Source organism: Oncorhynchus gorbuscha, linkage group LG11 (genome assembly GCF_021184085.1).
Source record: "Oncorhynchus gorbuscha isolate QuinsamMale2020 ecotype Even-year linkage group LG11, OgorEven_v1.0, whole genome shotgun sequence".
Lineage (NCBI taxonomy): Eukaryota > Metazoa > Chordata > Actinopteri > Salmoniformes > Salmonidae > Oncorhynchus > Oncorhynchus gorbuscha.
In genome coordinates, this window is record NC_060183.1 from 60,830,430 (window position 1) to 60,843,915 (window position 13,486).

General features: G+C 42.1%; 1 protein-coding gene across 2 annotated transcripts in view; it reads left to right on the forward strand.

The window, feature by feature from the left end:
• Nucleotides 1–1,451: 1,451 nt before the first annotated feature.
• The window catches only part of unc5da (unc-5 netrin receptor Da), a 315,483-nt gene continuing 303,448 nt past the window's right edge, over nucleotides 1,452–13,486 (forward strand). For both annotated transcript variants that reach the window (XM_046370349.1, XM_046370350.1), the window contains exon 1: nucleotides 1,452–1,784. In XM_046370349.1, the coding sequence (XP_046226305.1) occupies nucleotides 1,700–1,784 (85 nt within the window). In that variant the 5' untranslated portion in view covers nucleotides 1,452–1,699. The remainder of the gene's footprint in view (nucleotides 1,785–13,486) is intronic.

The following is a 13,486-nucleotide window of genomic DNA, read 5'->3' on the forward strand; positions in this document are numbered from 1 at the left end:
TGCCTGACCATTCTGTCTGCCACTCTGTACCTGCCTGCCTGACCATTCTGTCTGCCACTCTGTTCCTGCCTGCCTGACCATTCTGTCTGCCACTCTGTACCTGCCTGCCTGGTGACAAGGCTGTCTGCCACTCTGTACCGTACTGCCTGGCCACAAGGCTGTCTGCCACTCTGTACCTGCCTGACTGGCCACAAGGCTGTCTGCCACTCTGTACCGTACTGCCTGGCCACAAGGCTGTCTGCCACTCTGTACCTGCCTGACTGGCCACAAGGCTGTCTGCCACTCTATACCTGCCTGCCTGGCCACAAGGCTGTCTGCCACTCTGTACCTGCCTGCCTGGCGACAAGGCTGTCTGCCACTCTGTACCGTACTGCCTGGCCACAAGGCTGTCTGCCACTCTGTACCTGCCTGACTGGCCACAAGGCTGTCTGCCACTCTGTACCTGCCTGCCTGGCCACAAGGCTGTCTGCCACTCTATACCTGCCTGCCTGGCCACAAGGCTGTCTGCCACTCTGTACCTGCCTGCCTGGCCACAAGGCTGTCTGCCACTCTGTACCTGCCTGCCTACAAGGCTGTCTGCCACTCTGTACCTGCCTGCCTGGCCACAAGGCTGTCTGCCACTCTGTACCGTACTGCCAGGACTCTGATCTGGTTTTGACCTTTTGCCGGTCCACGACCATTCTCTTGCCTACTCCTTTTGGATTAATAAACATTGTAAGACTCCAACCATCTGCCTCCTGTGTCTGCATCTGGGTCACGCCTTGTGCGTTGATATGTTGGTTAACATAACTACTCAATGTCAATCCACTCTGTGGAGCATTAGTCCATGGAACAGATGGGAAATGAAAGGCTGGGAGGCTGACGGCCTATTGTATTCTGCACAATAATGTTTACAATATTATCAATCAAAGTGGTTAAGAATGCCTCAGGATATGTTAACAACACATAATCATGTAATCATTGGGTTAATGAAACCTGTAGTCCTAGGTGTGCCCCATGGCTGGTTTATCTGGCTGGGGTGGGCAGGAGGACATCAGGCATCTTTTATTGTAGTCTACCACCTATTTGAATGATTCCCTGAAACCTATACCCATAGAATCCAATTTCGTTGGTAATGTGTTCATACATTTTCACTTTAAAAGGACTCAAAAAATAATTCACAAGTAAATAAATCACAAGCATTTGTTTTCAGCTAAGTGACTGGCGGTTTGCATCATAAGGATAACATCTATTCAAAATGACTCCGCACTGACATTAAGGAAAAACTGGATAGATAATTGTGTCGCTAAATTGATTCGATGACTCACACAGTGGTCATCTGTGGTTTCTCTGTCGATAATCTGGATTTCTCTCCTCAGTAGCCTATCACCTCTACCCCAGCCCCCTCTCTCTCTCTCTCTCTCTCCGCCCCAAAACCGAGAGCTAGCTATTGGCTTGCGAGGTTTAATTATTTCACTCTCTCTCACAGGCTGCCCGAACACCGAAACACACACGTCTATCCATCTCACTGTCTGCTCTGCGAACCAGATATGCCGCCACTGTTAGCCTTCCTCGGCTGAGGTGGCGACAGACTGGCCCTGTCTAAACGTCATCAGTGCGGGGTAACCTGTTACTGGTGACAAGGTCAACGATTGCAAATGCTCAAGTTCCGCGCGCAGAATCCCCGGGTCAGATAGGAAGGAAGAAAACCGGCGCAGTGATGGGACAGTTTTCGGGAGGATGCTACCTGAGTTTGGGCATCGTTGTGTTTCTCTGTTTGCAGTTCCCGACTACCTTGGCCCGAGGTAAGAACAGTTTAAAATGTGACTTTTTTTGATAGACCAGCATTGCTTGTTGTTGTGTTGTGCACGTGCAGGTATTTGCTCTAAAGTTGGCAGGGTGTGTTTTATGGCATCCAATTGCACAAGGCTAAACTTTGCCATTATTTGTGTTATTTTATCCGCATTTTAAATATTTCCCTTTCTTCTCAACACAAGTCCGCAGTTGTAGCACCTGTTATAGCCTATGCATGTGAGTTTATATGGTGCAAATATTTTGTTCCATCAAATTTGACCTTTGGAATGATTATTCTAGGGAGTTAAAATGTTTCTCTATGCTGCGTTTTATCCCCGGTTTTGAACTGTGTCATGGACCTGCGTATGGATCGAAATTGCAACAGGCATGTGAACCCGAACCACGCTCACTGTTTGATTAATCTCTGCCTTGATGAACTTTTAGGCTACACATGTCGCCATCAGTTGCTGTTACGGATGTTTTTACGATAACATTTGTGAATTCAAGCTAGAACATATAAAACACATTTGATTTCCATGGCCACTAACTGTCAAGATATTTTGCATGATGTGATGCGTAGCGGGGACACCCGTGGATGTAATGCGGTGTAGCCTATTCCATCGACCCACACACAGTACAGAAGGCTGAAGTGAAGCTACAATTAATCACGCGACAATATTCAAGATAAAGACTGACTGACTTTCTGTTCATGATGGTCCAAATGTTTCCCGGAGAGACGCTTATTGGTATTTAGCGTGAGTGAATTCAAACTCATTTCGCACCGCTCTGTCAGTTCTTCTATTCATTGACAGGTGTTGCTGTGATGGTCTCTCCAGGAGAGAGTGAATGGTTCACATCCCAAATACTGCTCTTTTATGTAACACATAGTTGATAGTGACAGCTTGGACATATTTTATTGAGTTGGAAAAGGTGGAGTTGGAAAACGTTCTAATTGCAACTTAACCTCGTTTGAGAATTAAATTGTGTTAGGGTGAATAACATGATCATTAGACTGTTTGGTACGATTCGACTGATAGAGTGCATTCAGAAAGTATTCAGACCCCTTGACTTTCCTCTCATCAATCAACACACAATACCCCATAATGACAAAGCAAAAACAGGTTTTTAGATATTAAAAAATAAAAATAATTATAAAATAAAAATAAAATGGAAATATAGCATTTACATAAGTATTCAGACCCTTTACTCAATACTTTGTTGAAGCACCTTTGACAGCAATTGCAGCCTCGAGTCTTCTTGGGTATGATGCTACAAGCTTGGCACACCTGTATTTGGGGAGTTTCTCCCACTCTTGGTCACCTCCCTGACCAAGGCCCCTCTCCCCCCAATTTGGCCGTGAGCTTTCGGAAGAGTCTTGGTGGTTCCAAACGTCTTCTATTTAATAATGATGAAGGCCACTCTGTTCTTGGGGACCTTCAATGCTGCTGAAATATTTTGGTACCCTCCCCAGATCTGTGCCTCGACACAATCCTTTCTCAGAGCACTACGGACAATTCATGGCTTGGGTTTTGCTCTGACATGCATTGTCGAATGTGGGACCTTATATAGATAGGTGTGTGGCTTTCCATATCATGTACAATCAATTGAATTACCACAGGTGGACTCCAATCAAGTTGTAGAAGGATGATCAATGGAAACAGGACACCTGAGCTCAATTTTGAAGCTTATAGCAAAGGGTTTGAATACTTATGTAAATAAGGTATTTCTGTATTTTATTTTTAATACCACAATTTCTAAATGTTTTTTTTTGCTTTGTCATTATGGGGTATTGTGTATAGATTGATGAAGAACATTTTTAATTTAATCAATTTTAGAATAAGGCTGTACCGTATCAAAATGTAGAAAAAATCAAGGGGTCTGAAAACTTTCTGAATGCACTGTAAGTCCTGCTATGGGTCTCACTGGACCCTATCACGATGTTCTCCTCCCTGTTGAATCAACCCTGACCTCTTGACACCCACTTAACGTAAACCATATCTTACAATGAGGCATTTGCAAGTCAATTAGCGAAATAGCCCTAAGGATTTGATTCTTGCATATCAAGTATTGAAATCAACTTGAACCTGCATAATATAAATATTAGATTTAGAACTCTATTCAGCTGTTGGGGTTGTGGCCGAGTAGGTTGAGATACTGTGTGTTGGGAAACGCTGCATCGGTCTGCTTAAGTTTATTAATAAGGCATTGGATCCATCCCCATCCTTTCAGGCTTGTAAATAACACGTATTGTCATTCTTACTCTTCCCTCCTCTGTCATTTTTCTCCTCATTCTTAATGTCTTGGCACCAGTAGCTTCCTATCCCTGATGTTCGTTGTTCTGCATCTCAATAGAGGATAATGGATATATCCAGACCATTGATAAAACTGATCAGCTCTTATGTGTGCTCACTCATCCTTTGGTGATAATATCCTAATGCCTGTTTCCATGTTATATTATTATGTTATGTATACTTGTTTCATGATCCACTATATCAGAAGCACAATCGAGACATCGCCTGCAGTTGTACAGAGTAGCGTCGGAAGATTACATACATTTATGTTGGTGTCATTAAAACTTGTTTTTCAATCACTCCACACATTACTTGTTAATAAACTATAGTTTTGGCAAGTCGGTTAGGACATCTACTTAGTGCATGACACAAGTAATTTTTCCAACAATTGTTTATAGACAGATTATTTTACTTATAATTCACTGTATCACAATTCCAGTGGGTCAGAAGTTTACATACACGAAGTTGACTGTGCCTTTAAACAGCTTGGAAAATTCCTGAAAATTAGTTCATGGCTTTAGAAGCTTCTGATAGGCTAATTGACATCATTTGAGTCAATTGGAGGTGTACTTGTGGATGTATTTCAAGGCCTACCTTCGAACTCAGCCAAGACCTCAGAAAGAAATTGTAGACCTCCACAAGTCTGGTTCATCCTTGGGAGCAATTTCCAAACGCCTGAAGGTACCACGTTCATCTGTACAAACAATAGTACGCAAGTATAAACGCCATGGGACCATGCAGCCGCCATACCACCCAGAACAACAGACCTTCACAAGGACCTTGTGAAGATGCTGGAGGAAACAGGTACAGAAATATCTATATCCACAGTAAAACAAGTCCTATATCGACATAACCTGAAAGGCCGCTCAGCAAGGAAGAAGCCACTGCTCCAAAACCGCAAAAAAAAAAAAAAAAAAGCCAGACTGCAACTGCACACGGGGACAAAGATCATACTTTTTGTGGAAATGTCCGCTGGTCTGATGAAACAAAAATATAACTGTTTGGTCATAATGACCATCGTTATGTTTGGAGGAAAAATGGGGAGGCTTGCAAGCTGAAGAACATCATCCCAACCGTGAAGCACGGGGGTGGTAGCATCATGTTGTGGGGATGCCTTTCTGCCGCAGGGTCTGGTGCACTTCACAAATAGATGGCATCATGAGGGAGGAAAATGATGTGGATATATTGAAGCAACATCTCAAGACATCAGTTGGGAAATTAAGCTTGGTCGCAAATAGGTATTCCAAATGGACAATAACCCCAAGCATACTTCTGAAGTTACGGCAAAATGGCTTAACCTGTTAAGCCCACCCGACACGCAGGTGTCTCATCTAGCCATCTGGAAATGCAAATGCACTACGGTAAATGCTAATAGCACTCGTTAAAACTCAAACGTTCATTAAAACACACATGCAGGGTACTGAATTAAAGCTACACTCGTTGTGAATCCAGCCAACAAGTCAGATTTTTAAAATGCTTTTCGGCGAAAGCATGAGAAGCTATTATCTGATAGCATGCAACACCCCGAAATACCTGAAGGGGACGTAAACAAAATAATTAGCATAGCCGGCGCTACACAAAACACAGAAATAAAATATAAAACATTCATTACCTTTGACGATCTTCTTTGTTGGCACTCCTAGATGTCCCATAAACATCACTATTGGGTCTTTTATTTATTAAATCGGTCCATATATACCCTAAATATCGATCTATGAAAAGTGTGTGATCCAGGAAAAAACAGCGTTTTAAAACGCAACGTAATTTTTTTAAATTAAAAAAGTCGATGATAAACTTTCACAAAACACTTCGAAATACTTTTGTAATCCAACTTTAGGTATAAGTAAACGTTAATAATCTATCAAATTGATCACGGGGTGATGTGTATTCAATAGCTCCACGTCTTGAAATCATGTTCGGAAATTTCTCCTCCAAAACATCCTGTCGGAGACCGGAAGGAATGGGCTCTCTCTTACTCGTTTGACCAAGAAACAAAGCCCAGGCAATTGACAAGACTGGCGACATCGTGTGGAAGCTGTAGGACTTGCAATCTCAGCCCCATGTAATTTGCTTTCCAATAGACAACACATGCAAGTGGCGCATTGATATATTTTCCAGATTTTGGTGATCAGTTTTTCTTCCGCTTTTCGATGAAACACACGTTATGTTATAGTCACAGCCGTGATTGAACCAGTTTTAGAAACGTCTGAGTGTTTTCTATCCACACATACTAATCATATGCATATACTATATTCCTGGCATGAGTAGCAGGACGCTGAAATGTTGCGCGATTTTTAACAAAATGTTCAAAAAAGTAGGGGGTAGGCTTAAGTGGTTTTTAAGGACAAGAAAGTCAAGGCATTGGAGTGGCCATCACAAAGCCTTGACCTCAATCCTATAGACAATTTGTGGGCAGAACTGAAAAAGCGTGTATGAGCAAGGAGGCCTACAAACCTGACTCAGTTACACCAGCTATGTCATGAGGAATGGGCCAAAATTCACCCACAATTTAAAGGCAATGCTACAAAATACTATTTGAGTGTGTGTAAACTTCTGACCCACTGGGAATGTGAAGAAAGAAATGAAAGCTGAAATAAATAATTCTCTCTACTGTTATTATGACATTTCACATTCTTAAAGGGTGATCCTAACTGACCTAAGATGGGGAATTTTTACTCTGATTAAATGTCAGGAATTGTGAAAAATGTATTTGGCTAAGGTGTATGTAAACTTCCAACTTAAACTTTTTAAGTTAAATGGAGTGACCTGAGTTTTGGGGCTGAGGAGAGGAGACAGAGACACACAGAAGCAGCAGCAGGTTTGACACAGTGCTGTTGGATGTTTCAGTTGCGACTCTCACCATCTGATATAGAGGGGGGGAGGGGTATGAATAAATGGCTATATAGTGGAGTCATCTGTGGGAGAACTCATGTTTAATTTATCTCAAATATGGCAACCCATCTCTCCAGCCACCACTTTGATTTAACTGACATTAAACGGGAGGAATTCATGAGCTCAATATCACATACTGGACTCTGGGGTAGGCGTAACATGGTAAACGACAATCCGGGACACTCAAATTAGTATTATATGTTACATTTGGTATGGTATTTATTAATTTGTGGATGTCCATTGTTCATTTCGTATGATATGTTACAAATTGCAATTCATATGATTTGTTGTGGCTAATGGTAGCTAGGTGGCTAGATGGCTAGGGGTTAGGGTTAGGAGTTAGGTTAACCCCCTAGAGCCGATATCCACGCCCCCTGTGGAAATCAAATTAGCATAATAAAAACATCCCCTCCAAAATCCACCTGTTTAAGCTAGAGATATCAGTTTTTTGTATGGAATGCATCGCAATCCACTGCATCCGCCATTGTCGGCCGACCACATCTGTGGAAAATTGTCTTCTCATATCTGTAGCGTCCAAACAGTTTGGTCAACAAACAAATATGGAAAGATTAGAATCTCATAAACATGGTGGTTTTCTCCATTTTGCTCCACGAAGCGTCGGAAATCGGTACTGCTGATTTGCCACATTCTGTCTGTAGTGGCTGAACTGTTTGGGCTACACACTAATATGACCCTACCATCGAAAGATGAGAATCTCACAAACGCGTCCAGTGTCTTCAGAAAGTATTCTAACCCCTTTACCTTTTCCAAATTTTGTTGTGTTACAGATTGGGATTAAAATAGATTGAAATGTCATTTCTGGTCAACATTCTACACAAAATACTCTAATGACAAATTGGAATACAAATTCTAACATTTTATAACACGTACAGTGACTACAAATTGTAACACCTACAGTGATTTAAGTCAAAACTGTAACTCAGCCACTCAGGAACATTCACTGTCTTCTTGTAAGTAATTCCAGTGTAGATTGGGCCTGGTTTTGGGTTTATTCTCCCACTGAAAGGTGAATTCCTCTCCCAGTGTATGGTGGAAAGCAGACTGAACCAGGTTTTTGTTCAGGATTTTGTGTGCTTAACGTTACGATTACAAGCATACCCATAACAGGATGCAGCCACCACTATGCTTGAAAACATGGGAAGTGGTACTCAGTAATGTGTTGTATTGGATTTGACCCAAACATAATATTTTGTATCCAGGACAAAAAGTGAATTGCTTTGCCACGTTTTTTTTTCAGAATTACTTTAGTGCCTTGTTGCAAACAGGATGCATGTTTTGGAATATTTTTATTCTGTACAGGCTTCCTTGTTTTCACTCTGTCGATTAAGTTAGTATTGTGGAGTAACTACAGCGTTGTTGATCCATCCTCAGTTTTCTCCGATCACAGCCATTAAACTTTGTAACTGTTTTAAAGTCACCATTGGTCTCATGGTGAAATCCCTGAGTGTTTTCCTTCCTCTGCGACAACTCAGTTAGGAAAGACGCCTATATCTTTGTAGTGACTGGGTGTATTGATACACCAAAGTGTAATTAATAACTTCAACATGCTCAAAGGGATATTCAATGTCTGCTTTTATTTTTTTTAACCATCTATCAGAAGGTGCCCTTCTTTGTGGGGCATTGAAAAACCTCCCTGGTCTTTGAGGTTAAATTTGTGTTTGAAAGTCACTGCTCAACTGAAGGACCTTACAGATAATTGTATAGGTGGGGTACAGAGATGAGGTCGTCATTCAAAAGCAATGTTAAAACACTATTACTGCACACAGAGCGAGTCCATGCAACTTTTTATGTGACTTATTAAGCGCATTTTTCCTCATAACTTATTTAGTCTTGCCATAACAAAAGGTTTGAATACTTATTGACTCAATAAATTTCAGCTTTTCATTTGTTATAAAATTGTAAACATTTCTAAAAACATAATTCCAATTTGACAATATGAGTATTGTGTGTGGGCCAGTGACAAAATACATCTAAATGTAAGAGATAATGTGGAAAAAGTCTAGGGTTATTTTGCTCTAGGACACTCACAAGCCTCACAACACTCATCTGAAGGTATCCTTGTAGCAGTTTAAAGTCTTGTACCAGTGCCCAAAAAAGGTGTTAAATACTTTACAAAAAAAATATTGTTATTTTTTTATAAATATTCCAGAACTTTCATATATCGCTCAGATAGAGGTCGACCGATTATGATTTTTCAACACCGATACCGATTATTGGAGGACCAAAGAACGCCGATACTGATTAATCGGCTGATTTTTCAACACGATACTGATTAATCGGCCAATTTTTATTTATTTGTAATAATGACAATTACAACAATACTGAATGAACACTTATTTTAACTTAATATAATACATCAATAAAATCAATTTAGCCTTAAATAAAATATGAAACATGTTTAATTTGGTTTAAATAACGCGAAAATAAAGTCTTGGAGAAGAAAGTAAAAGTGCAAAATGTGTTAACGTTTAAGTTCCTTGCTCAGAACATGAGAACATATGAAAGCTGGTGGTTCCTTTTAACATGAGTCTTCAATATTCCCAGGTAAGAAGTTTTAGGTTGTAGTTATTATAGGAATTATAGGACTATTTCTCTCTTTACCATTTGTATTTCACATACCTTTGACTATTGGATGTTCTTATAGGCACTTTAGTATTGCCAGTGTAACAGTATAGCTTCCATCCCTCTCTTTGCCCTTACCTGGGCCCGAACCAGGAACACATCGACAACAGCCACCCTCAAAGCATCGTTACCCATTGCTCCACAAAAGCCGCGGCCCTTGCTGAGCAAGGGGAACAATTACTGCAAGTCTCAGAGCGAGTGACGTTTAAAACACTATTAGCGCGCACCCTGCTAACTAGCGAGCCATTTCACATCGGTTACACCAGCCTAATCTCGGGAGTTGATAGGCTTGAAGTCATAAACAGCTTGAAGCATTGCGACGAACTGCTGGCAAACGCAGGAAAGTGCTGTTTGAATGAATGCCTACGAGCCTGGTGCTGCCCACCACCGCTCAGTCAGACTGCTCTATCAAATCATAGACTTAATTATAACATAATAACACACAGAAATACGAGCCTTAGGTCATTAATATGGTTGAATCCGGAAACTATCATCTCGACAACAAAACATTTATTCTTTCAGTGAAATATGGAACCTAACAGGTGGCATCCATAAGTCTACATATTCCTGTTACATTGCACAACCTTCAATGTTATGTCATAATTACGTGAAATTCTGGCAAATTAGTTCGCAATGAGCCAGGCGGCCCAAACTGTTGCATATATCCTGACTCTGTGTGCAATGAACGCAAGAGAAGTGACACAATTTCACCTTGTTAATATTGCCTGCTAACCTGGATTTCCTTCAAAAAATAAAGGGAACACTAAAATAACAAATCCTAGATCTGAATGAATGAAATATTCTTATTAAATACTTTTTTCTTTACATAGTTGAATGTGCTGACAACAAAATCACACAAAAATTATCAATGGAGATCAAATTTATCAACCCATGGAGGTCTGGATTTGGAGTCATACTCAAAATGAAAGTGAAAAACCACACTACAGGCTGATCCAACTTTGATGTAATGTCCTTAATACAAGTCTAAATGAGGCTCTGTAGTGTGTGTGTGGCTCCACGTGCCTGTATGACCTCCCTACAACGCCTGGGCATGCTCCTGATGAGGTGGCGGATGGTGTCCTGATCTCCTCCTAGACCTGGACTAAAGCATCCTCCAACTCCTGCAACTCCTCCAAATTGCTTTCAGGTCTGGGGAACGGGCGGGCCAGTCCATAGCATCAATGCCTTCCTCTTGCAGGAACTGCTGACACACTCCAGCCACATGAGGTCTAGCATTGTCTTGCATTAGGAGGAACCCAGGGCCAACCACACCAGCATATGGTCTCACAAGGGGTCTGATAAACTCATCTCTGTACCTAATGGCAGTCAGGCTACCTCTGGCGAGCACATGGAGGGCTGTGCGGCCCCCCAAAGAAATGCCACCCCACACCATGCCTGACCCACCGCCAAACCGGTCATGCTGGTGGATGTTGCAGGCAGCAGAACGTTCTCCACGGCATCTCCAGACTCTGTCAGGTCTGTCACGTGCTCAGTGTGAACTTGCTTTCATCTGTGAAGAGCACAGGGCGCCAGTGGCGAATTTGCCAATCTTGGTGTTCTCTGGCAAATGTCAAATGTCCTGCACGGTATTGGGCTGTAAGCACAACCCCCACCTGTGGACGTCGGGCCCTCATCCCACCCTCATGGAGTCTGTTTCTGACCGTTTGAGCAGACACATGCACATTTGTGGCCTGCTGGAGGTCATTTTGCAGGGCTCTGGCAGTGCTCTGGCAGTGCTCCTCCTTGCACAAAGTTGGAGGTAGCGGTCCTGCTGCTGGGTTGTTGCCCTCCTACGGCCTCCTCCACGTCTCCTGATGTACTGGCCTGTCTCCTGGTAGCGCCTCCAAGCTCTGGACACTACGCTGACAGACACAGCAAACCTTCTTGCCACAGCTTGCATTGATGTGCCATCCTTGATGAGCTGCACTACTCCGTCTCACTTCTCCGTCTCATGCTACCACTAGAGTGAAATTACAGCCAGCATTCAAAAGTGACCAAAACATCAGCCAGGAAGCATAGGAACTGAGAAGTGGTCTGTTGTCACCACCTGCAGAACCAGTCCTTTACTGGGGGTGTCTTGCAAATTGCCTATAATTTCCACCTGTTGTCTATTCCATTTCCACAACAGCATGTGAAATTTACTGTCAATCAGTGTTGCTTCCTAAGTGGACAGTTTGATTTCACAGAAGTGTGATTGACTTGGAGTTACATTGTGTTGTTTAAGTGTTCCCTTTATTTTTTGAGCAGTGTACTTATGCGTATTGATTTTAAGAAAGGCATTGATGTTTATGGTTAGGTACAGTCGTGCAACGATTGTGCTTTTTTCGCAAATGCACTTTTGTTAAATCATCCTCTGTTTGGCGAAGTTGGCTGTCTTTGTTAGGAAGAAATAGTCTTCATACAGTTCGCAACGAGCTAGGCGGCCCAAACTGCTGCATATACCCTGACTCAGTTGCACAGAACACAAGAGAAGTGACACAATTTCCCTAGTTAAAAGAAAATCATGTTAGCAGGTTTAAAAATATATACTTGTGTATTGATTTTAAGAAAGGCATTGATGTTTAGGGTTAGGTACACGTTGGAGCAACGACAGTCCTTTTTCGCAAATGCTTACCGCATCGATTATATGCAACGCAGGACACGCTAGATAAACTAGTAGTATCATCAACCATGTGTAGTTAACTAGTGATTATGATTGATTGATTGTTTTTTATAAGATAAGTTTAATGCTAGCTAGCAACTTACCTTGGCTTCTTACTGCATTCGCGTAACAGGCAGGCTCCTCGTGGAGTGGTTAGAGTGTTGGACTAGTTAACCGTAAGGTTGCAAGATTGAATCCCTGAGCTGACAAGGTAAAAATAAGGTAAAAATATGTCGTTCTGCCACTCTAAATATGTCGTTCTGACCTCTACTCTCAGATATGTACTGAGCAAAAATATACATGCATGACCTCCCGAGTTGCACAGCGGTCTAAGGCACTGCATTGCAGTGCTAGAGGCATCACTACAGATCCAGGTTTGAAATCAATCCCAGAACAACAGCAAAGTACCTTGTGAAGATGTTGGAGGAAACAGTTACAAAGTATCTATATCCACAGTAAAATTAGTCCTATATCGACATAACACTAAAGGCCGCTCCGCAAGGAAGACGCCACTGCTCCAAAACCGCCATTAAAAAAAGCCAGACTACGGTTTGCCACTGCACATGGGGACAAAGATTGTACTTTTTGGAGAATTATTATAATGTTTTTTGAACCTTTATTTAACTAGGCAAGTCAGTTAAGAACACAATCTTATTTTCAATGATGGCCTAGGAACAGTTGGTTAACTGTCTGTTCAGGGGCAGAACGACAGATCTGTACCTTGTCAGCTCGGGGTTTGAACTTGCAACCTTTCTAGTCCAACGCTCTAACCACTAGGCTACCCTGCCGCTCCAAATGTCCTCTGGTCTGATGAAGCAAAAATAGAACTGTTTGGCCATAATGACCATTGTTATGTTTGGAGGAAAAAGGGGGAGGCTTGCAAGCTGAAGAACACCATCCCCACCGTGAAGCATGGGGGTGGCAGCATCATGTTGTGGGGGTGCTTTGCTGCAGGAGGGTCTGGTGCACTTCATGAAAATGATGTGGATATATTGAAGCAACATAACAATGACCCCAAGCATACTTCCAAAGTTGTTGCAAAGTGGTTTAAGGACAACAAAGTCAAGGTATTGGAGTGGCCATCACAAAGCCCTGATCTCAATCAGATGAACATTTGTGGGCAGAACTGAAAAAGTGTGTGCGAGCAAGGAGGCCTACAATCTTGACTCAGTTGCACCAGCTCTGTCAGGAGCAATGGGCCAAAAATTACCCAACTTATTGTGGGAAGCTTGTGGAAGGCTACCTG